Raw genomic sequence first — 23,270 nt, 5'->3', positions numbered from 1 at the left:
ATCATGCCCGGGACCCCCACACCCCTCTTCTGTCCTTTTGGACCGGCGATGGAACCATGAAATAACTACTAGGTTCCCGCACTAGAGCATACACGTTTTAGCACATCGTGCACCGCTGTGCTCGAGGGCTACTGTACATCCCGCTAATGGAGCATGAATCAGGGCTTCGTTTCTTATATTCTTGAATATTAGTTTTAACCGATTCGATGACAAGGCATCCGCTGATTTTCTCCAATGTAACGTGCCTTTTAAGCCGAAATTTATTTCCCTGATTAATACATGCGCAATTTCTGTACATATGAAAGCAAACAAATATATAATATAAGAGCTGCATCCTAAATAATATATAAGAAATAATATCTATTTTATAAATTTGTATTCTATAATGATAGAATTATAGAAGTAATAGCTATTCTTTGACATTAAATTTAAGAGAAAAAATACTTTGTCCTTCATGAAAAGCCCGGGCTGATGCTCAATCGGGACATGATAAAGGGAACCCAAAGCAGTACTCCGAATTTTTTTAAATTTTTAGAAGCACTACAAAATTTGCTGTATAAGATGGGAACGATTAATACGACCATCATTAGGTGGCAGAAGAGTGAAAAAAAAAAAAAAAAAAAAGGTTGCCTCCATCTGAATTCACTTCAAAAGGTACTCGACAAATATACGACCACCAAGATGAACCAGCACCAGCACTCCACCAAACACAATATAGACCTGGTCCCACACTAATTAGTAGGCATGTTAACCCACCCAAAAGGGTTCGGCCAGACAAGTTGGACAGCGTCACTCTTGCGATATAAAGGTTTGCCACGCTAAGTTGCCACCCGAATTGAATCCAGCAATCAAAGCTTCGAGTTGCCGACCGACCAAACATGCTGTTTGTCCTTCCGTTTGCATAGCTTGAAGGCCGCATGTCTGAGTCACCTTCAAGCTATCATTCGGTGTTTCGAGAACCAACATCACTAACGTACCACGAAACTACAAAAGCTAAAAACCAAAAAATAAAAAAGAGAGAAAAGGCAGCATAGAACATTCAAAGAACACAAGCAACTACGTTATACAAAATCATAGACCGTCCATGCAAGATCCACCCATGTCTGGGGCTTGCCAGATGGTCACATTATCGAAACCAATGACCAATTACCAAGGTCCTGCTAACACTGCTCGGTCACTTGTGTGCATTTTCAAGTCACAAAAAAAAATTAAAATGCAACAATTTCAGTAATACCACATTCATCATCATCATCATCACTCCAATACAAAACAATTATGGTAAGAGAGGCTCTGGTTCAAGTAATTCACCTCCCACAAAACTTTGGATGCTTTTAATTAAAGGGGTTTGAAGCATCAAGACTATTAGCAACTTAAGAACTATTTCCAATTTACATGATAATTACAGCCCGGTAAATAACAAATGCAACGAATAGATGAAATAGTTAACATCATATGACATCAAAGAAGCAGGCTACCTCATCGTCATTTTTCCATTTTCATGTACGTTCTCCTATCGGGATGCAAAATAAAGGCCATTTGGTTTTCCGATAACTTGATTAGATGAATGAGAAGATCTGCAGCTTAAATTTTCATATACGATGGGAAGAAAAAGCAAACTTAAAGAACGAATATAAATAAAGAATGTCAAGTTCTTTAATAAGAAATTTCCCTTGCAAACTGGCCATGCCATGGGAAAACACTTCACATGGCCGCACCTGAAGGAACTACTTTCAATAAGAAGTCAATACAGAATAAAATAGACAATTAGAGAGAGAGAGAGAGAGAGAGAGAGAGAGAGATGGAAGCTCGTAAGTGCAAGTTTCCAGGTACAAAGTGGTGCGTGTAACCATTACAAAATATGCACATTTGAACCATCATATGCAAAAGGAACTTAACCTCCACACTGATTCAAATTCAATCATGTATATGAATAACTTCAACGTTAGATTTAAGGAGACAATCACAAGTAGAAGAACAATATGGTGCAGGATAAACTATAAAACCAATAATGTGCCACTTTCTCACAAAGAAGACTGAACAAGATATATTTGACTCATGATCTAAGATGTCCGGCAACCATAACTCTAAGACCTCAAGCCAAGAACAAAGAGCAATAAGCTGCATAACTGAAACCAACAAGCTTACAAAGCAGAACTAAAACAAAGGGAACATACTTTCATTGGAACAACAAATGGATGATTAATAAGAAACTACATGGGAAGGTTGGCCGATGGATAATCAAAGATAATTTATGCCGCAGTCCAGATGTTCAATGTGCCAAAACCATCTAGCAGCAATTAATGATTAGTGTCAAGTTTAACTCACCATTTTTTGTAGGTTATTGAATTAGAGTAAAGACAAATACGATATGCACTCAATATAGCTTGTAAACCACAGCTGATTTCCAATTCCTTAAAGACACTTTTGGTTCGAAGTGGTTACATAAGTATTTAACAGGAGAAATGCCAATAAAACTTTTCCTTTGGATGTCCTATTTTCAGTGGAATTAGATTCCACAAAAGTGATAGCTAGGCTGCAGGATGGAATGACAATGGAAGTTCTTTATCCCTGAATATGCCCAGTAAAGCAGATAAAGATAGAGTTGATTTTTTTTAAAATAATGGAAACATTAAAAAAAAAATCTATAGAAAATCAGTAATCCACAATGGCTGAAATTTAAGTAATTGAAATTGGTTATAAGTTTAATGTGTCTTCTAGGTGTTGGATAACATACCAACCCAAAACATAATATCATAAGTCATAACACCAGCACTGATTAAGAAAATTTGTCAATTAGTTTTATACTTCCTTGAATAAGTACAAGGATTTCCTTACAAGTACTGTACGCAAGTAAAGATCCAGCTCTCATTAAATTATACAAAGTTTACCGAATTACTGGAAACATTTTTAAATGAAAATCAATTCACCATTAGTATATGTTTTTCAGAATAAAATCAACAGGCTTTCATGGCTTAATTGAATATCTTAGGTATAAACCCAGCAGCAATTCCAGCACATGCCAATGTACAAATGCAATATGGAACAATACTTCCATGATAAGCTGTTTAACAAACTAGAAGTGCATCTCTCACTTGAAAAGAGTCATAGAACAGCTTTACACCATGAAGAATAAAGTTCAGAACTGAGGGGAAAATGGGGCCATCTGACAGAACATATGAAGTTCCCAAACCAATCACCGTATTAACCTATTTGCAAACCCAACTTCCAGAAGGGATTCTTAAAGAACCACAAGATCCATTAGATAGAGATTGATCAAAGGGTATCTGTTGCAAATAATAATACTAACCAGGCAGTATACGCGCCTTAAATGATGGATGTTGAGCAACACATGGATCCATTCTAGCATGATTCTCCAACGTTATCCATATAACCTTCCAAAGTTTTATCATTTGATAAGAAGCAATATAAGCAAATGGACTTGCAATACTTTATTACTAATCCACTTGTTTGATGACTGCATTCATCATAAAGTTCTGAACATGAGAATGTCAACATTGTAACCGAAAATCAGATCGATCTGGAGGCTAGTTCAGCATAAAATAGGCAAAATGATGTTAACAAGGAAGTTCATGTATTCTGATTTGCAATATCCTCTGATGTCTTTTATTAAGTGACTAATTGAATTATGGTTATCTTCTTTTATTTCACACAGTGAGTAGCCTTCTGCTGCAGTGAAAGGGGTCAAGGAATCAATTTTGGAATATGGTTCAAGAACACAGTTTAAGTTTCAATATCAGCTGGACAAATTAGTTCTAGTTTCAGGTATTTCAATGACTTCATCTTAACTTTGAAACTAACATGTTGGATCAGCGTTATTAAAGACGTGCCTGAGGTAAGGCGCTAGATGCAAGGGCCATCGCCTCTGTACCCCCCAGGCGAGGTGACAGCCCTTAGGCACAGCCTAGGCACCTCAGGCGCACGCCTCTGCATTGTTCTGAGATGTAATGAGGTCAGTTATAATATTAATTTCTAGTTCCAAAGGAATAGAAAAGATCAATTATAGTATATAGGAAAGGTTAGTTATAGTATGTAGGAAGGGTCAATTATAGTACATAGGAAAGGTTAGTTATAGTACATAGGAAAGGTCAATTATATTACATATGATTCCAGCGAGTATTAATTTCTAGTTTCTATTTTCTAAGATAAGTATGAGAAAGATATTGGAAAGGAACAAGAAGAAAATGATGAAATTAGTTTGCTTAATGATGATGATGAGGAGGATTAGCCAATTAGGAATTTAAAAAGTACTTATTTGATTGTTTTTGGATTAGAATTAGTTTTTACATGCTGAACTTCTTGCCTATAGCTAGATCTTTTTCTATTTTTACTTTTAAATAATAAGATGCTAGTTTTTACTAGCTGAAATTTTTGTCTATAGCTAGTTCTCTATTTTTCTAGTTTTGGTGCCTGACTTCTCTCAGGCCCGCGCCTGCACCTTGCGCCTTGCTCTTAGGCTCTAGGGATCCCTAGTACCTAGACGCGCCTAGGGCCTTTAACAACACTGTGTTGGATCTTCTTTTCTTTAAACAAAAATCAATGGGGAAACACAAAAAGATATGTTAGACATATTTCTAGTGCGTGCATTTTGTGTTGTTTAGGGCATTCAGCATATTTTGCATAGTTCCGATAACCGAAAACATTTTGCAAAGTCTGACGATGATCTAAAATTTCTTTGAGAAATGCATAACTAAAATATCAAAAACTACTACAAGATAAAATAAATAGAGCAAACACCTTTTAGAAGTATCACATAGTGCTTGGTAAGCATCTGATGCATCAAATATATAAATTCAAGTCAAAATAACAAATATTAGTATTACCAAGATACCTATAAACACTAGAATCTTACATACAACATTTGTTCTAATCTGCAAATTCAAGCCATCACTCACTCCAATTTTTAAATGTAACGGTTAAAAAAAAAGATCCTTACCATCTAGATTTAATCACCCAAATACAAACAACAGTTCGAATGTAATAAGACCTTGCTTAACTGCATGATGAAAACTGTAAAAAATATACTTCTCAATACAAAATGTTTCTTTAAGATGGACTTTTCTCCTCTCAATATGAAGGGACTCGACTCCAAAATCAATAATGAGACATTTAAATTGAAGATCCCATGATCTATACCACTAAAAATGCTTAGAAATTGAAAATCATAATTTTTAGTAGTCTCTAACCTATGCATCAAGTGGCTGCAAAAATGAACCATAAATATGATGTGGGATCATGTTTTGATATGATCTAAGCACGGAAATTTATTTATTTTCCATCTATACATATTTTAGCATATGGAGATCAAGATCAATAAAATAGGTTCTAGAACATGGCCATATCAGCAGAAGCTGTTACAATTACTACAATAATACGCACAGGAACAAAAAAAAAAAAAGGGTTTGACACTATACCAGGATACAATGGCAGGGATCGACATGAGCAGATTATATCAACTATCACAAAACATTATGAAACTCCAAGCATAATGCAAATCATAGTAACCAATATTGTCTAAACACAAACTTGAAGCTAATAGACAACCCATATCACTGGTAACAGAAAAGTCGCATCAATGACACACAGCAATTACCATTCCCTTCTTCAGTTCCTCTCTTCACGCCTATGGTTCCTGCTCCTGTCCTGAGAATGCATTTTCCCCTTTCTTCCACGATAGTCTTCATCATCCGATGCACTACTTTCAGAGGAAGTGGACCTCCTCTTCCTCCAGCGCTCGTGGTGCCTGCCGGACCTCTTCCGATCATCCAATGAATCATCACTACCATCCCAGTCACTCTCAGACACATCCTTCCTCCCATGCCGTCGCTTATGTCGGCGACGCCTACCAGAATCTTCCGATGACTCATCAGACTCATCCCTCTTATGATGGCTCCTCCGCCTCTTCTTCTCCTTCCGACTCTTCCTGTGCCTACGGCTCCCATCCTCCTCTTCCACATCATCATCCGAACCCCCATGCCTCCTCCTCCTCCTCTTCTCCCTCCTCCTAGGTTCCTCCTCGCTATCAGTCCCATCGCTCCGGCTCGACCTCTTCCCGCTCCTCTTCTTGGACCTTCCTCTCCTCCTCCGACTCCCCTTCTTCTCCTCCCCTGAACCCTCCACCGGCGATCTCTTCTTGGAGGAAGACTTCTTTTTCCCGAATCTCTCAGCAATGATCTTTTCAATTTCCGGATCCATGTCAGAATCCGAACTCTCACTCTCCTCTTCTTCGTCCTCCTCCTCGTCGCTCTCCTCCTCTTCCTTCTTCCCGGCAGCCTTCTTGATCTTCTCGAAGACGGCCGAGGCGGTCTGGAGGGCAGCGGCGTCAGCGGTGGCATCCTTGTCCTTGTCTTCCTTGACGCTGAGGAAGTTGCGGCACTGGAACGTAAGGTGGCCGACACGGCCGCACTTCTTACAGGCGCCGCGGGTCTCGTCGGAATTGGAGCCTGTGATGCGGGCGAGGGCGAGAAGGCCCTGGAAGCTGGCGTAGGCGTTCTCGGCACCGTCGTCGCCAGGCTTGCCGGCGTGTCCGCCCTTGGAGGCGTCCTCGTCCTTGTTGGTGGGGGCGTAGGGATCATATCCGATGGCGCTCTGCCAGATCCCGTGTGTCTGGAGGGCGGCGCTGCTGTGGACCCGGTTGTTCGCCGGCATGCGCACCCTTCCCGCCGTCGCCGGCATCTTGACAGCCGATGGAGGACGCTGTTGAGACGGATTCTAGGATTAGGGTTAGGGTTTGGAAGGATGTCGATCGAAGGCTCTCGATTTGGTGCTTCTGTGGATGGCTGTAGAGAGAAAAGTGGGTTTCGGATTTGAAAAGTTGATTTGGTCTCCTCCATTCACCCGTCGCCCGCTTTATAAAACGTGGTTGGGTCGCCAGGTACGAAATACGGATATGATTAGGCGGTGATCAAAAAAATATATTTTTCGTGGCTACACGACGAACGGATACGTGAAATAATACCGCACCGGTTCTTATCACGTGCGTTGCACGTGGAGAAATCCATGGCCCGACGTGGTCCCCAGAGAAAAAGCATAAAGCCTCCAGCAACTTGAATATCGTTGGAGGAGCGCCCATTTTCCCCCGTGAACACCTTTTTGTTTACCTCTCCTTTATTCTTTATTTTTATTTTTATTTTTTTTTGAAGGATCCGTTTGATTGGAATTTAGTATGGAAAAATAAAATTTTATATCAAATTACTATATTTAGTATAAAAAATAGAAGATAAAGATGATAAAAAAAAAAATTTTTTTGAGAGATATCATGAATGATTAGTATTAAATAAATTTCTAAATGATGATAATTCATATTTGATAAAAATATTCTCAAACTCCTCAATACAATAAATTATAGGTGCTGAATGAGATATTGTTGTTAATAAAAATATTAAAAATATAAAGCTCAAAAAATAAAGTATACATATAATTATTGAATTTTGTTGTATTATCTTTCTATATTTATTTAATAATTTTTTTTTAAAAAAAATATAAATGATATTATGCAAAGAGCTACGTGATTATAGTCATTATATAAAAAAATTAAAAATAATATTATTTTATATTAAAAAATTATTTTTTATTAATAAATATATTTATAAATTCGATCATATTTTTATGATCTTCAATCAATTCAATATCATTTTTTAAAGTAATTTTTTACCAATCAAACTTATTTTTTTCTATAATTATTTTTTTTAAGATAAATAATTTTTAAAAATCATTTGATTATTTTATAATTTAATATTTTCAAATTAAGTCGATCCTAAATAAAAATTGGACAATGATGTATATCTATTTACAGCGTATAACACGCACTCAATCCCCCAACCTATCTGCTCCGTACTAGCCTTTTGGTCATGTACATCACACATACAATATTCTAGTTTATTAAGGTTGCACCTCATTATAAGTGGACTCTTGAACCCAAGTATCATGAACAAAAGGCTCAAGTAATTGATTGTGATGATCAACAAAAAGATCCTTTATGCATTATAGTATAAAATATATACATTGGTACTGAGATGGTGCAGGAATGAGGAGCATGCAAGGTTATCTTTGATTAATTTACTACTGGATGAACTTTGCTCTTCTCGATGGAAAAAGGTACCTATTCCTCTCAAGTTAAGATTAATAGTGGAACATCCAAATTGAAGGTCTATGCCATTGGTCGTAATATGTGCCATGAAAAATAATTAAAATTCAAAAAATCATGTAATTATGTAGTCCTTGATGTATCAAGTTAGTGCATAAATACAAAGTTAAAATAATACTAAACCACTTTTTATTACATTATAAGCATCAAAATCTACAGTTTTTCGATATACATATATATATATAGAGAGAGAGAGAGAGATTAACTTGCATAGATGATCATCAATGAGATAGAATTTTAATTTAAATATTTTATTATATATTACAATATATAAGTATAATAAAAATAATTTATCTTTTATTTATATGATGCACGTATTAGAAACCACTAAGATATATGATATTTAGTTTCTAGACATTTTCAGTAGTATATATTATGATGAAGAATGATTGTACATATGATTTAAATGCCATGTTATTAGTTTGGACACGAGAGAAGTAGATATGTTTTCTCCGAAGCAAAGTATATTCATCTTATTTATAATATATTGTGGTGGTATTATTTGTTTCAACTTACTAGAAAGGGGTAGGATAAAATCTAATACCTGCATTGTACAATTTTAAAAAAATAATAATATCAATATATTTATCTATCAACTTATTGGGGGCTTTAAGCCATAGGTTTAAATGGGGAAAGTAGAATATTCTTCGAAGAAAAAAAAGGGGACAATCTAACATAAAAATAAGACATGATCAATCAAAAAGTTGAGGATGTTTGGTTAATGCAATTACTTTGCCGGGTTTAAATTGAAGTGTCTAGATTATATTTTAAATTACAACAAGTTAGATGATGGACTTGAAAATAATTTTGATCTACTTAAAAACTTGCAAATAATCTAGATGACAAACAAAATGAACAAGTCACTTGCCGTACCATTTTAATAATGGGTGATGAGAACGAGAGAAACATTTTATATCACTTTCATTTTTTTTAATTTTAATTTTTTTAAAAAATATTTTTAAAATTTTAAAATATAAATATATTTATTTTAATTAATTATTTTGGAAATAGAAGTTTTGAGATTGCAAAGGTGATGATAATGTTGAAAGTGGGGGCATAAAGGGGCCAGTAATAATAACGACGATGGCATATCAAAAGTGGTAGCAACAACGATATTGATGTTATAAAGATGATGATGATGGCTGCAATGGTGGTAGCCATATAGGTGAAGATAATATGATAGGGACAACTATAAATAGGGATATCAATAGGTGGATTTTATATAGTCAGAAAAAATTGAAATAAAAATTGAAATCCATTATTGTATTTCAAATTGAAATAAAAATCAAATGATTTTTTAAGCAAAAAAAAAATCCGCCATTGGAAGAAAATTATAAAACTAAAATTGAAACTAAAAAATCAAAAATTGCTAAATTAAGATAGAATGATCAAAAAGAGAGAGGAGAGAGATAGGGGTGGTGTGGTTTGGGAGGGTGGAGAAGCCACTAAGGAGAAGGAAGGAGGCAATGGAGGTAGATCACTCGATTGACCTATAATTTTTTTGATGAGAAATAAAGGGGGAGGTTATAGCAACGCCAACGATAATCTCATCAAGAATATATAGCATTGCCCCTAGATTAAGGTGTAGATTGGAGAGAGAAGGTAGGAGGACGAGCAGATCAGTGAAGTAAGGTCATGGTCATGAGGTGAAGGGAGGTCTTGGTCACGCCAGAAAGCAAGGCTATGATTTTTTGAGGGGGGAGCTATGGATAGGGTGACAATTGGGTCGAATCGGATCGGATACATGTCGGATCGATATGGATTAGATCAAAAAATCGTTAACTCAAATTTGATCTATTTATTAAATGGATAATCCGATCTGACCCACTTAATCTGTTTATTATACGAGTGAAGTTAGGTTAAATATGCTAAATAAGTTAAATAAATTTTTAACAGATTAAATAGGTTAAACATGTTAAACAGATCGGATTAAACATGTCAGAAACATATTAAGCAGATTTTAAATAGATTAATTCGATTTTAAATGAGTTAAATAGATTATCTCACTTAATTCGATCTAAATATTAAATAGATTAAATGGATCAGATATTTGAAATCTAAATCTAATTCAAATATTAAATGAATCGATTTGTTTATGATTCGAATATGTTTAGCTTAAATTTAAATCTGTTTATGGTGAATCAAATATAAGTCGGATTGATGGATCTGATGATATTTTGCTGATCTTAGGTAGGATGGGAATTTGAAGAATACTGAAGAAAGGTAGAGCATCAAAAAACCGCCTCTCTTAATGTTAAGATCCATGGCAATGTGGCTACGAACGGCATATATCGAGTGGGATAGAGAGCTAGGATTATTTGATGGTCATTCCCATAGAATTAGTTATTTAGATTTATACTAAATATAAAGAACATGAAAGATATTAAAAATGAGGTATATGTTCGGTTTTGGATTAAGCTTCGGATACGATGTGGAGTTCGATTTCAGGTCGAAGAATCATCAAACATACAACCCAAAACTCAGACTGAATAAATTTTAATTTTTAAATTCATCATCGAAATCATTCCAATTTAATTTTGTAAAATACCCAATTTGGTTCGGAAATCCATCCCCATCGACAACCCCAGCGATAAAAAATAATGGTGGTTTAGCAAAGGTTGTGGCGGGGTGGCGGTGCGGTGGGTTAGCGAACTCAAAATAATTTAAGCACGGTCACAGAGCATGGGTAATTTACTCCGCAAATGATGCCGCGATGGTAATTACCGAAAACAATTAAACAAATGATACTGTGATGGTGAACTAATATAGAATATAGCTATTCTGTGGCCACACCTGGCGTTTCACTGGTCTAGAATAGAATATAGCGTACTCTTACGAACTTTATCCAATCTAGTGCGCTTTTATGTTTACCGAGTCCAGAGCTGGAGAAGTAGGGCCTCGCTGCATTAGGGTTAGCTTTTCTTCCGTAGCGAGGGATCCATCCCATCATCAGGTCGCAAGAGAAGAGGGCGAGATGCCGAGGAGTGGCTTCTCCGGCTCCGTTCCTCAATCGGGCGGTGAATGATTCTTGGAAAGACCGGAGCCGTAATCTTCCTTCCATTCCTGTTCACACCATTCTCTTCGTTCTTGTCAGATTTCAAAAATTTTTTCGACTTTTTCTCATAAATCGGAAGAACTAAGCGTACTTGCGTGGATTTTTGTTCACAAAGTTCCAACCTTTTCCCTTCCTTCAATTGATCTGACTGTGTCGCGCTGGCGGCCAATTTGAGTGCAGTTGATCGTTGATTTCTTTCTTTCTCGGACTAGATGGTAGAGTTTTATTGATTTCTAGACCTTGAGGTTAAGTAATTAGCCTTGGATTGGGTGTGTGAGGGACCATCCATCAAAGCTTCAGCTCCGTGCTTAAGAACAAGTCAACCTATCTCCAAGAGGCACTGGGCCTGCAAGATTTGCTTCACCCCGGAATGTATCAGGGCGAAGTCCTAAATTGCCAGAAGCATCGGTGGAATCACAACGGGAACCACAGAAACCTATCAGTGTGATAGATAAAGGAGAGGAAATTCTTTGAATGACTGAGTTTGTATGTATAGAGATGAGAATATTTTATTCATTCGTTTTATAGATTTGTAGAGGAATACGTTGTTCAAACTGTAATGAATTTTTGGTGGATCAATAGAAACCAGCACCATTACCGAACATTGCTAGTTCAAGTATCAGATAGCACACTGGTAGGTACATAGACTACTGCATCACATCTCTTCTGATTCCTGTGTTGAACATTCTCTGATGCTCGTTTCTTTGACAAGGTTAAAGCAAAGGTCAAGCTAAACAGATGAATCGGAGTATGCATTATCTAGGTTTACCACTCGAAAAAGGAAGGGGTCGGGGAGGAAGAGAGCATCTAGATTCAAGCTTCAACCATGTAGAGTTGGATAATTTAAATGGCTGAAAGGGGGTGAGGCTCTTGATTCTGAGAAAGAGCAGTTTTGGAAGTGTATAAAAAGTGGTATTGAGTTCTCTAGAGTGGGTTGAAACCACGGGCATCTGCTTTATATATACAAAAGATTTTATCATATGGTAAACCTAAATTCCGTAATCACAGAGGTCAAATCTTTTCTCCCTTTTGCAATGCAGGTTATAGCAAAGAGTCTTAGTTAGTCTAGTTCTGGTCATATCCTAGAATCAACATTTAGATGAATTATGGAAAGATCAGTCCCAAATGGTAGCAAGAAATTTGTATCAAGGCACTGCTTCAGTAGGCTGAACTGATGACTCAGTATCAGCAGGAGCCTTGGACACAATCCTCTGAAAGTTTGAGCCATTTGAAATGTTATTATCTAGTCTGAGAAAGAAAGAAATCATTCTAGTTCTGGATTTTTTTTTTTTTAATAACAATTTCAAACACATCAGCTTTCCATCAATTTCTGTTGAAATTTTAGTAATTTTATCAGCTCAGTGTCCAAATTTGTTTGAAATTTTGTAGTGTTGATTGTACGAAGATGGTTTCAAATATGTGGGTCCAAGCTTCTTCCTCTAAAGCCATGTTATTGTCGCCAATATGTGCTTCTATTAATAGGTTACGGCATCCTGCTCCTTGTCTTCCCACGAAGCCCTTAAGAAAACTTCCCCTAGTAAAAGCAAAGTCAATGGATGACAAGCAAAATCTACCACTGTCTTCAAAAGGAAAAAACCCTCTTGCACTCGTTCTTGAGATTCCACGGACAATCTGGAGGCAGACCTTGCAGCCGCTGAGTGATTTTGGTTTTGGCCGGCGGAGCGTCTGGGAGGGGGGTGTTGGCTTGTTCATTGTTTCTGGGGTTGTTCTCTTTGCTCTAAGTATGGCATGGTTGAGGGGATTTTATTTGAAGTCACGATTTAGGAAGTATCAGGCAGTGTTCGAGTTCTCTCAAGCTTGTGGGATCTGCATAGGAACTCCAGTTAGGATCCGAGGTGTGACTGTTGGAAATGTCATCCATGTTGATTCTTCTTTGAAGAGCGTTGATGCAGTTGTTGAGGTGTGTAAATGCTCTAGAGGTACCAATGTAGATGTATATTATGGAGTTTTTTTTGAGATGTTATTAATTATGCTATGGATCTCCTGTGTATTGGGATCAACAAAATAGCTTTTCCGTTTGGCATCTTCCATTCGTTTTGTTGCAATTTTCCAGGGAATTGAAAATAGTAGTAGGTCTTTTATATGATATCACATGCAGTACTCACAAAGTTATTAACAAGTTGTTAAAATTTATATATCCAGCAGACACCAGTTAACATCTGCAATATAGTTTATCGTTTTCCCAAATATCAATTGTTATATTATCGAATGGTTTAGACAAATATAACTTTCATTCTACTCAATTTCCATTCCTTATTAGTTGTAACTTTGTTTTCACACTTTGAACATGTAGTTGAGGATCCAGGCTTTGCCTATATGCAGGGTTTAGAATGTCCTGTTACTATGTTTTTATATCCAAAATAGTTACACACACATTTTTATTTATTTATTTATTTATTTTCCCAAGTGTTTGACACCAATGGTAGCGAGCAATTTGCAGTAGAATCTCTTTTCCCTGATTAAACTAAATATGACAGCTTTGTACAGAGAGTCATCATTATTTTCATTTGTGAAGTTGCACCATCAAACATGCAGTTTGCACATTTCTAATATCCTACATTTGGAATACGTTTGCTGCATTTATGAGCATAAGATCACCTCAATACAAACAATATGACCTACTTTTTTTTAACAAAAGTTGGCCTCAACATGACTGAAAAAAGGCACTATTTTTTTAAATAGGCACAGTGGGCCTAAGATGGCCAGCACAATCTAAGCATTTATGCTTGAATGCAGAACTATCTAACCAGCAACATGTGCCTTGTTGCTGCCTTAAATGTCATGAGCTTGCATGTTGCCATCCACACCCAAGAGGTTCACATATTTTCAAGTGTTTGATTGCACAGGCAGCCTTCATTCAGTGAACTAAGAATGTTGATAGGGAGTGCCACTACAGCATGTTCCTGAACATAACATCGGAAGATTTCACTGATGTTTGAAATGATTTATCTGCACCTGGAGTTATGGAATTATTTGAGATAGCTTTGTACCTGTATGGTCGTTCATACATACATAATGTTCAATGTGTTATCCTAATTTATCCTTGTTTTCTAGTCATTATATTGGTCATGTTATATATTCAATGTATTCCTCTTATACATGTACTACTTGGTGTTCTCTAATGGAGGTTGTGAGCCCCTTCTAATTGCACAAATTCTGCTTTTGGCCTCAGTTAAATATTCAGTTCTCTCCAGTTGCTTTGGGGTGTTGTGGTATTTTTGAACACAAAATTTCACTGTCAGGTCTTTTACAGAATTTATAAAACTTCACCATGAGGTCTTCCACCTTCGAAGTATCCGTTATTGGTATGATAATCATGCCTCTCTCAGTTTAGCCCCTTATTCTGTCCTTTGTGTTGAGCAGGTTTAAAGCAATGCCAAAACTGAACCATACCACCACAATAAAATAGAACGTAATAATATGCCAAAATGGTTTTTAGCTTTCCCCCACCAGATGAGCAAGCCAAGGTAGGCTTGTTTTTACTTCCTTTCCTTTAGTCACACTTTTGTTTCCAGGTCAAAATTTTTTCCTGAATTGATAGAGCATCATTAATTCTGCTAGTCAGCATCTTATCATGTGAATTGGTTAACTCAGTCACATGATTCACCACTGCATAAATGGTAAGTGCCTTGTTCACGTCAGCCTCTTCTCGTCAAAATGCCTTTGATTATTTTTTTCCTCTTTGGCTTCTAGCTCATTTGTGCATATTCAAATTCTGATAATTAAAACTTCTGAAATTTATATTTCCAGTTCATATTTTATTTCTGTTTGTGTAAAAGCTGATGTTTCTTTCCATATTTTGATGCATCAAACATCATAGGAAGTTTTATCAAAAAAGGAAAAAAATGCAGAAAATTAGCGGAAGATGTTTTTTGTTTGTATTGCATTTTTTAAGTTCTAGAAAAATGTTCAGTGAAAATTACATATAACGTCTGGAGAAAAATTAGGAAAATGGAAAGTTGCCAGCTGTCTTAAACAGTGAAAAAACAGGCATTGAAGGAAATTCATGCCAAAGTGTTGTTCCCAGGACCGCACAAATGCCATAAACTTTACATATTTTAATGTTGGTTGCAGCATGATAAGTTATTTAACTGAGATTAATTTCCTTGTCATTTTATTCTGGCAGGTTGAAGATGATAAGACTATTATACCTCGAAATTCATTGGTTGAGGTGAATCAGTCTGGCCTTCTTATGGAGACATTGATTGATATCACACCACGAGATCCACTACCAACTCCCTCAGCTGGCCCTCTGGATCCAGATTGTGTCAAAGAAGGTCTTATTGTTTGTGACAGAGAGAGGATAAAGGGACAAGAAGGGGTGAGCTTGGATGCATTGGTTGGGATACTCACCCGTCTTGGACGGGAAATGGAGGAAATAGGTATTAAAAGAAGCTACAAGTTGGCTGAAAAAGTTGCAGCTGTCATAGAAGAAGCACAACCTCTGCTTACAAAGGTTTGAGCACTTTAAATGCGTAACCATTTGTAGAGGATATTTCGAATTTATTTATATATCTTGTTCTTAATAGTGGTAACTGTGAACATTCTTGTAACTTGTTGTGGTTACTTTTTCCTCGGTAATAAATTATGAATCAACTGCCTTATAATCTTGCCAATGAGTTTGTTTACGACATTCTGCAACAGTATCAGTATTCTGTTATGTGGTGACCAAAAGAAAGGGGTTAGTGGCATGAGAACAATTAAAACCCCATCCAGCTTTTCCTCATGTTCATACAAGAATAGAAAGCAGAGGTCAAGAAGAGGATTATCTTTTGTTACCTTTCTTCAACTTAATAAGAGTTCAATTTTAACATCAATAGGCTATTTTTCTGAAGATGCTTCAGCTGGCCACACGACAATTACATGCAAATTTTTAGAAAAAGCTAATCAACACAAGATAATTTAATAAACTTATTCAAATTTATCTTATTTTTTGTTTGCAGTGTAGTGATCCTTCCTTATGTTGAGCTTAGTGGATTAATTGATTCTAAAGGTCCTATCATATTTTTGTTCCCAATGAGAAGTCCTGATACATTGTCTTATTGCCAACTTGTGTAGCGTATCTGGATCAGTACATTGCATCGGAAAGCTTCATTCTTATTTTCCTGGATGATCGGAGAAATCTTACAGTTAGGGGGAAAATTGTATTATTTGGTTATTAAATATGCAATTCTGAATGATAGGGATACATGTGAATCTCCAGATCCAAGACCAAAGATATCTTATATAGTATTTCTTCTTTATATTTGAAATATTATCATAAGCTTTAAAAGCACATAGCACCTATAATCTAGTCTACCTAATGTCGCTTTCGTTCTGTCAGTTTTGTAGCTAAGTAGACTAAGAGCACACTCTTGTGCATGTTGTCCATGTTTCATTGTTATTTGTTCTATTTACCGCATTGCTTTACTTCCTTGCTTAGAGAAAGGCCCTGGACTTGGAGAATCACCCTTTTTTTTGGATAAAATGTATAATGTTAGACGTATGCAACTAGGAATACTCATGGAAACGTGCTTGTTGTAGTGTCACAACAGATTGAAGCCATGGCTGAAGCAATTCAACCTTTGCTTGCTGAGATTCGTGATAGTGCTTTGTTGAAGGAAGTTGAGAGTTTAACTAAAAGCCTGGCTGAAGCAACTGAAGATCTGAGGTATGTATAGTGTATATTGTAAATTGCATAAATCAGCAGGTTTTAATGAGTTCAACTTCTCCTAGAACTGAAAAATAAGCTCTAGGTCAGGGGTATGGGGTTTAGCAGTTGATTATGCCCAGGTCCAGCAAAATTGGATGGATCCCAATTTATTTAAAGCACACCTACTGACCCCATTTCTTTGGAGCAAGCCAGAATTAAATGTTATTACTTCAAAGCCAAACTCTAAACCCTGCCTAGCTTTTTCCAATCCTTCTAACAAAATATCACTAGTTCGTTTCTTGTATGCTAACTAAACTCCTTAAGTGATCTCACCATGAATCCTTAAGAAAGTGTGCCCTCATGGCACTTAAGTGGTTCATACCCGAACCCTCCAAAAAACGGACCTGCTCATGAAGCTTCACTCCAGTATATCTCCACTATTTATTCAGGCATCTGTTATAGAGATGAAAGGGAAAGGGAATGGGAGCAAGGTGGGAGCTTGTCCTGGGTTCTACTGGCAGAACACTGGCTCACCCATGAACACACTTGTTTGAAATTATCATCTGTGTCTTGCAGGAAGGTCAACACTTCCATCCTCACTCCTGAAAATACTCAAATGATTCAGAAGTCGGTATCCACACTGGTTATCACATTAAAGAATATTGAGGTGATGTTTTTCTCCTGGTCTTAGTATTGTATACCTGAGGATGGTTTTATAATGTAAATATATATTTTTTTCATGGATTTGCAGGGTATAAGCTCCGACATTTTAGGTCTCACAGGTGATGAGGCCACCAGAGAGAATTTGAAGTCGCTTATCAGGTCACTCAGCAGACTGTTGTGAGGATGACCGGAACCTGCCCGCAGAGTAGTATATGTCAATGGCATTGATCTGTCAGCAGGGAACAGGCAACATATGTTAGACAAACGAATATGGAAACATAGGATGTGCTTGGCTCAAATCATTAGCTTTTTTCTTCATCCTAATATAACTTATGTTTTGTTTCTGTATACAAATTCTGCCTTGAGATTTCGACCCACCCCCGCTGATTGAAATGTTAAATTGAGTTTTTCACTTGTGGTCAGCAGGTGAAATGACTTTTCAATTACCAGTTTATGTGAATTGCTTATCACAAAGCAATATTATGATTTATGATGTGTGAATTTCTTGAGCTTTGGTTATATTATGGCAGTGCTGGTTATTCCTGTAGCTATTACCAGTTGGAACAGCAAGGAGTTAACTTTATAGGAATATATTCGATACTGGGTTTTTTGTTTTTAAAAAAGATTTTACTGTATAAAGTCATGGATTCTACTATTTTAACTGGTGATAGAGGTTACCTTGAGATTATGGCATTGCCAGTTAGATTATAACTATATAGGTGAAAGAAAGACTGCTCAAATATAAGAACAAAATAGATGAGAATCTTATTAAGCTTGGAATAATTTAAATTTTTTTCCCCATCGATTGCATATCGGGTGGGCACTTGCCTCAGGTGCTGGTGTCCGAGTATTCCTTGTCGTATATGGTCGAGGTAATATGCCAGTATATCATGGTTGAGGGCATTGTAAGCGACCCTCAGGTTTATTACAATATTTTTTTTAACATTTCCTTTTCTTTCTTTCTTTCTTTTTGCCATTGATTTTTATGCAATATAGAACATCAGGGTGGGAGAAATAGAGTTGAGCATGAGGGAAAGGGTCTATTTGAAAAATCCCTTTAGACCTTTTGGGAGGGCAAAGCCATTCAATTATCAATTAATTAAGGGTGCGATCGAGTAGTTGAAAACTTGAGTTCAATTTGATTTAAAATATTCGGATTCAAAATTCGATCTATTATCATTCCAGTCTTGGTATCTTAAGTTCGAATTTGACTCGATAAAAAAATAGATAAAATTCGAGACCAGTTTGACTCGGATATCAATTGAACCATATTCGAGTTGGAGTTTAAATTCAAAATCGAATTTTAATTTAATAATAATATTATATATATATATATATATATATATATATATATATATATATATATATATATATATATATATTCGAGTAGATTCGTAAGCTTTCGAACTGAATATCCTATTATTCGAACTCAACAATAGTTGAATCAAATTGAATTCAAGTAGTTTGCGAGCAATTAGATTCGTTTACACTTAATTAATAATAAAATAATAAAAACAAGCATACTTGCTCAATCAAGCTACTTGCCAACGTCCTTATAGCAGTTCAAAGCAATCATCAGCGAAATGGACAAAATAAAAGAAAACAAAGAAAGAAAACTATAGGGTGGTCGGTCAAATAATAGGTGGGTTTTATGTGCTTGTTTTCATCCCAGCAGCAAAGAGGAAGGGCAGCTCACAAGATCTAAAAAACCACCTGTAAAACCCAATGGCAAGTCAAAAGCAATTGACAAAAATGTCCCAAACCTACTATTAATGCTTCCTGGATAGCGGAATCCGAAAGCTCTCAAAACAAGAAAATAAAAATGAAACAAGAAAAAACCCGGTCTTTCCTATAGATGTCAAAGTCTAATATCTTAAAAATAAAATAAAATAAAATAAACTACCTCGTTATCCTCTGGAATTGGCTTGTATATATTTTTTTCTCTGAATATTTATTAAAAAAAAAAAAAAAAAGCTCTTTCAACGACTTGTTCCCGAGGCTAATCGGAGCCAGAGAAAGATACCCGTCAAAACCTGCCAGCTAAAAGCGCCACGACGCCCCTCTTTTTTAAAAAGAAAAAAAAAAATCTGCCTACGTCACGGCACAGGCTTGCCCTGGAAAGCCAAGGACAAATGATAGAAGAACTAACGCCAAAATTATGCCCACTTTTCACTTCCCAAAATACCCTCACCCAATCAGCCGACCACAACTCGAAAGTGGGGTCATTCTACTATTTGAAGGGACAGCCAACGGGGAAAAAAAACACACCAAACTGAATATCCCAACGAGAACAGCATCATACCCATAGAAGTATATAATAGACAATAGTTCATATTATTCGCTGCTCCTGCTGATGACAAACAGTTTAGAAATGCTATTGGTGCCAAACACAACAATAGCTATGTCAGACAACCGCCAAGTCAAAAACTTGTTGCAAGTTTTGTTAACACTCAAATCTTCTCACCAAAACAAATAAAAATTCCTTCATCCCCTTTCAGCAAGGGTACAACCATTGAGCTGAGAAATAAATCTACTACAGAAAAAAAAAGAGCACTGTATTAGGACCGAAGTGATTTCTCAAAAAAAAACCACAGAATCACAGTGACTTCGCTTCTTTTGAAATTGCATGGGGACTAATCCTGTGTGGCAGCACCCTGGTTGAGCTCTGCAAATCTCATTCCAACCCTCATAGAGTGCTTCAGGAACTTCTCCGCGCACCGACGGACACACGTCTCTTCCTGCTTATCAAGAGACTTGCGCCGAAAGGTGTCCACACAATCAGAGAAGCATCTCTCTACCAGTGAATTATACATTCTTAAACTGCAAGGTAGTATAACAATAGGTTAGAACCAATTAGCAACAGGCTAACAGCCTATTTTGTCATCTAACTAGTAGTGATAAAAAGTTAATCACTGTGTACACTTTGAAAAAGGCCTCAAAACCACCAAGTGGTTGGCCATCCATCCTTTGAAACCAACTTACGTTTGTTCTGTGACCAAGTATAAATTCTTATGTAAATGGCTCTACCGTACAACATCCTCGAGTTTCTATTTGGAAGACAGGCCAGGGGGACTGGAGCTCCCCCAAGGAAAAGCAAGCCAACTTGTGTTCCCACCTAGTCACAATGAACTTGAAATTGTACTATGCTAAACCAAAATGAAATATTAAGAATGATAATTCCAGGTGGAAGAGAGGAGGAGCAAGTACACCATACAGATACCATTGACTAAATCAATCCATATGCCTAGCCAGTCAATACGATATTGGAGTTGCAACATAGTTCAATGAAAATGTAACGGCAGCTCCCAGTAGGAAAATTGACCTTCAGTTATTTACAAGGGAGCCCCCTCTGTGTTGGCCATGTCATAGTGCATTGTCCAGGTTTATCTACATCTTCCAAGAAAGAATACTACCTCTAAACCTAGTCATCCCTGAATTTAAGTAGGCAATCTACATTAAATGCCCATACAACGACTACATGACCATGCATAGCCTAATAAAAAGAATCAGGAAGAGGAGGGGGGAAGCGTTTCATACCTTCCTTCAGCATATTGGCCTGGTTACCGGAAAATCATTGAAACAATCATATCATGAATGGACCTTAAGAAGTGAAACAAGTAAGATCAATCCTATTTTCTTAGATGACCAATCAATTGCCTGCTGACAATATTTCTCGTGAGATTAATTTCTAGTGTAGTGAGAAATACAAAAGGTGATATATATTCCTTTTTTTGCATACATCATCTCTGAAGTATGCATTTAAAGTTTGAGCATATTTACCCTTCTGATGCCCTCAAAACATTTCAAAAAATTTCCTTTAGACCTCTTGAGCTCAATTTGCAAGTCCAAATGATTAGAAATTAATTGTCACTTCATAAAAAGACATCCAAAACCTATCCATGCAAATCTATCTTAATTCTTAACGGTACCAATAGACCACACACACGCAAAATTTTTTTTTTTTAAAAAAAAGATAAAGAATAAGTATTTGATTATAGTGAACCGAAAGCTTAGAGAAAACTCACTTTTTGTACTCCATTTGGAATACTTTCATCTTCTTTTTCTTTTCGCATGAGGTTCCTTGCAAATTGCCTCACAGGTTCTAGGAAATATAAAATTTTTTTCATTAGGTAGAAATCCTATGAGCTTTTTCTTGTAACTAAACACATGAAAAATATCGTTTGTGGTTGACTTCAATGAATAAATTGTTATTTTGACTGTTGAAATTAAAGAGAGTAATATTGAATGCTAGTAGCTGTTACGGAAGACACAAACTAAGATACAAACTTTACATAACAAGAGAGTCGACGAAGAAAGTCACAGAAGTTCCAAGAGGACACAAATCTTGAAAGTCACCAATACCACAAACAAAGAGCTCAAAAGCAAAGCTCTTATAGTCACAGCAGAATTAATACATGCAAGTTGAGAAGCGCAGTGATGCCACCACAAACTTCTTTCTAATATGGCCTATGAGATAAATTTTGAACTAATCATTGTAATTCACACACCCCTTGCTTTTTCAAAATGGGAACTGCAAATTACTTCATCTGCCACATAATGTTCGATTCATTGGATCAGTGAATTAGCATACTATCTCTCTATGACTAGAATTCCTAATAGATCACTACTACAAAATTTTGACACTTACATTGTGCTAAGTGCTGACACCAAAAGATCAGCTTGCGAGTGGACTTCTTATCCTTGAATATCCCTTGCCTAACTATGGGAGGAAAAACAGACAATCAAAAATTCAATCTCTGAAACCCACCCTACTTATCCCTTTTGTGCCAGAAACCACTCTAACTAAAACGAAAAAAAAAATTCAATCTTTTGATCCAACTCAAACTAATTAAACCAAAGCAAACGGATCCCTTCTATTTTGGCTTTCAACAATACACTTATTCTGCGCAATAAATTGTGCGAGGGGAAAACCGAAAAGGTAAAATTGATGCAAATGATGACATGAAGAAAAGAAGAATCGCATGAGAAGACGTCTCATACAGAGAAAGATGGAAAAAAAAAAAAAAAAACAAACAAAGAGGACAGAAGAATCGATGCAGGAGGTTAAGACCTGTCGCGGATCTGGAGCTGATCGATCATGGCGGACATCCTGATCTTGTCCTCCTCGGGAAGCGAGTCCAGATCTCCCAGCATGCTCTTGTCCATCCTGTCCTCCTCAGTTCGCTCTCTACCTTCCTGGGGCTCTAGGGTTTTGGGGCGACGGAGACTGGCGGCTCCAAACGATTAAAACCCAAGGCCGCCGTTCACCGCGCCTACATATCGAACCCTCGACCCAGGGCTGTAAACCGGTCGGGTTGGACAGACGTTTGTTTGACCCCTACTTACGTGTACAAGCTTTGCTATTAGACCTTGACCCAATTCAACAGATCATCATCTCAGAACGGGTCCATGAAAAAAATTCTAGACCGACCTCCATGGGGCAATATCAGGTCAGCATCATGAATGGCCCAGATCTAATCCAAAATATTCAAGTTTGATTGGGTCCAATTCAAGTTTAGATTTTTTATTTATTTACTAACAAAATTTGATGAAAAAAATTTTGTCCTTATGAATTAAATTAAATTTTAACAACCAAAAAAATTATTTACGAATACAGTCAAAGCTCATTAATTAATGCTTATCCAAAGCTGCAATCAACTTCAAGTGGTTAATAACATCAACAAGTGGCTTGTCTTAATGTAGTGAAATTAATTTGAATACTTTTCTCTTCATAT

The 23,270-nt window shown here is 36.6% G+C and overlaps 3 protein-coding genes across 7 annotated transcripts; 1 reads left to right on the top strand and 2 right to left on the bottom strand.

Moving 5' to 3' along the window:
• Positions 1–496: 496 nt before the first annotated feature.
• LOC105045666 (uncharacterized) lies at positions 497–6,855 on the bottom strand. 4 transcript variants are annotated; one of them, XR_003800987.2, is made up of 3 exons: positions 5,612–6,855; positions 3,308–3,392; positions 497–993 (listed from the first exon to the last, which is right to left on the bottom strand). XR_003800987.2 is itself a non-coding variant. In XM_010924030.4 (2 exons), exon 1 carries the CDS (start codon positions 6,691–6,693, stop codon positions 5,623–5,625), a length of 1,071 nt encoding a protein of 356 aa, XP_010922332.1. In that variant the 5' UTR covers positions 6,694–6,855; the 3' UTR covers positions 497–993; positions 5,612–5,622. The 4 variants fall into 4 exon arrangements, 3 of the variants coding, with proteins under 3 accessions (XP_010922332.1, XP_029120679.1, XP_029120678.1); XM_010924030.4 differs by lacking the exon at positions 3,308–3,392; XM_029264846.2 differs by lacking the exon at positions 3,308–3,392 and having other exon boundaries at positions 497–984.
• A 4,190-nt stretch (positions 6,856–11,045) lies between these two features.
• LOC105045667 (protein TRIGALACTOSYLDIACYLGLYCEROL 2, chloroplastic) lies at positions 11,046–18,023 on the top strand. 2 transcript variants are annotated; one of them, XR_832102.2, is made up of 6 exons: positions 11,046–11,209; positions 12,609–13,140; positions 15,367–15,696; positions 16,764–16,890; positions 17,449–17,539; positions 17,624–17,978. XR_832102.2 is itself a non-coding variant. In XM_010924031.3 (6 exons), exons 2-6 carry the CDS (start codon positions 12,625–12,627, stop codon positions 17,714–17,716), a joined length of 1,146 nt encoding a protein of 381 aa, XP_010922333.1. In that variant the 5' UTR covers positions 11,046–11,209; positions 12,609–12,624; the 3' UTR covers positions 17,717–18,023. The 2 variants fall into 2 exon arrangements, 1 of the variants encoding a protein (XP_010922333.1); XM_010924031.3 differs by having other exon boundaries at positions 16,775–16,890; positions 17,624–18,023.
• A 1,827-nt stretch (positions 18,024–19,850) lies between these two features.
• On the bottom strand, positions 19,851–22,814 carry LOC105045668 (mitochondrial import inner membrane translocase subunit Tim9). Its single transcript, XM_010924032.4, has 2 exons — positions 22,607–22,814; positions 19,851–20,355 (listed from the first exon to the last, which is right to left on the bottom strand). Exons 1-2 carry the CDS (start codon positions 22,699–22,701, stop codon positions 20,169–20,171), a joined length of 282 nt encoding a protein of 93 aa, XP_010922334.1. The 5' UTR covers positions 22,702–22,814; the 3' UTR covers positions 19,851–20,168.
• Between the last annotated feature and the right edge of the window lie 456 nt (positions 22,815–23,270).

The sequence above is a fragment of the Elaeis guineensis genome, chromosome 5 (assembly GCF_000442705.2).
Source record: "Elaeis guineensis isolate ETL-2024a chromosome 5, EG11, whole genome shotgun sequence".
Classification (NCBI taxonomy): domain Eukaryota; kingdom Viridiplantae; phylum Streptophyta; class Magnoliopsida; order Arecales; family Arecaceae; genus Elaeis; species Elaeis guineensis.
The sequence above is the reverse complement of the archived record's forward strand: the minus strand, read 5'-3'. Positions and strand labels throughout refer to the sequence as shown.

Bases quoted from the DNA above. Each gene is read 5' to 3' on its own strand.
- LOC105045667 (XM_010924031.3), top strand. From the start codon at position 12,625: ATGGTTTCAAATATGTGGGTCCAAGCTTCTTCCTCTAAAGCCATGTTA. The intron at 13,141-15,366 runs GTGTGTAAATGC...TTATTCTGGCAG, and splicing joins GCGTTGATGCAGTTGTTGAG to GTTGAAGATGATAAGACTAT. The intron at 16,891-17,448 runs GTATGTATAGTG...TGTGTCTTGCAG, and splicing joins GAAGCAACTGAAGATCTGAG to GAAGGTCAACACTTCCATCC.
- LOC105045668 (XM_010924032.4), bottom strand. From the start codon at position 22,701: ATGGACAAGAGCATGCTGGGAGATCTGGACTCGCTTCCCGAGGAGGAC. The intron at 20,356-22,606 runs GTCTTAACCTCC...ACTACCTTGCAG, and splicing joins CAGCTCCAGATCCGCGACAG to TTTAAGAATGTATAATTCAC.
- LOC105045666 (XM_010924030.4), bottom strand. From the start codon at position 6,693: ATGCCGGCGACGGCGGGAAGGGTGCGCATGCCGGCGAACAACCGGGTC.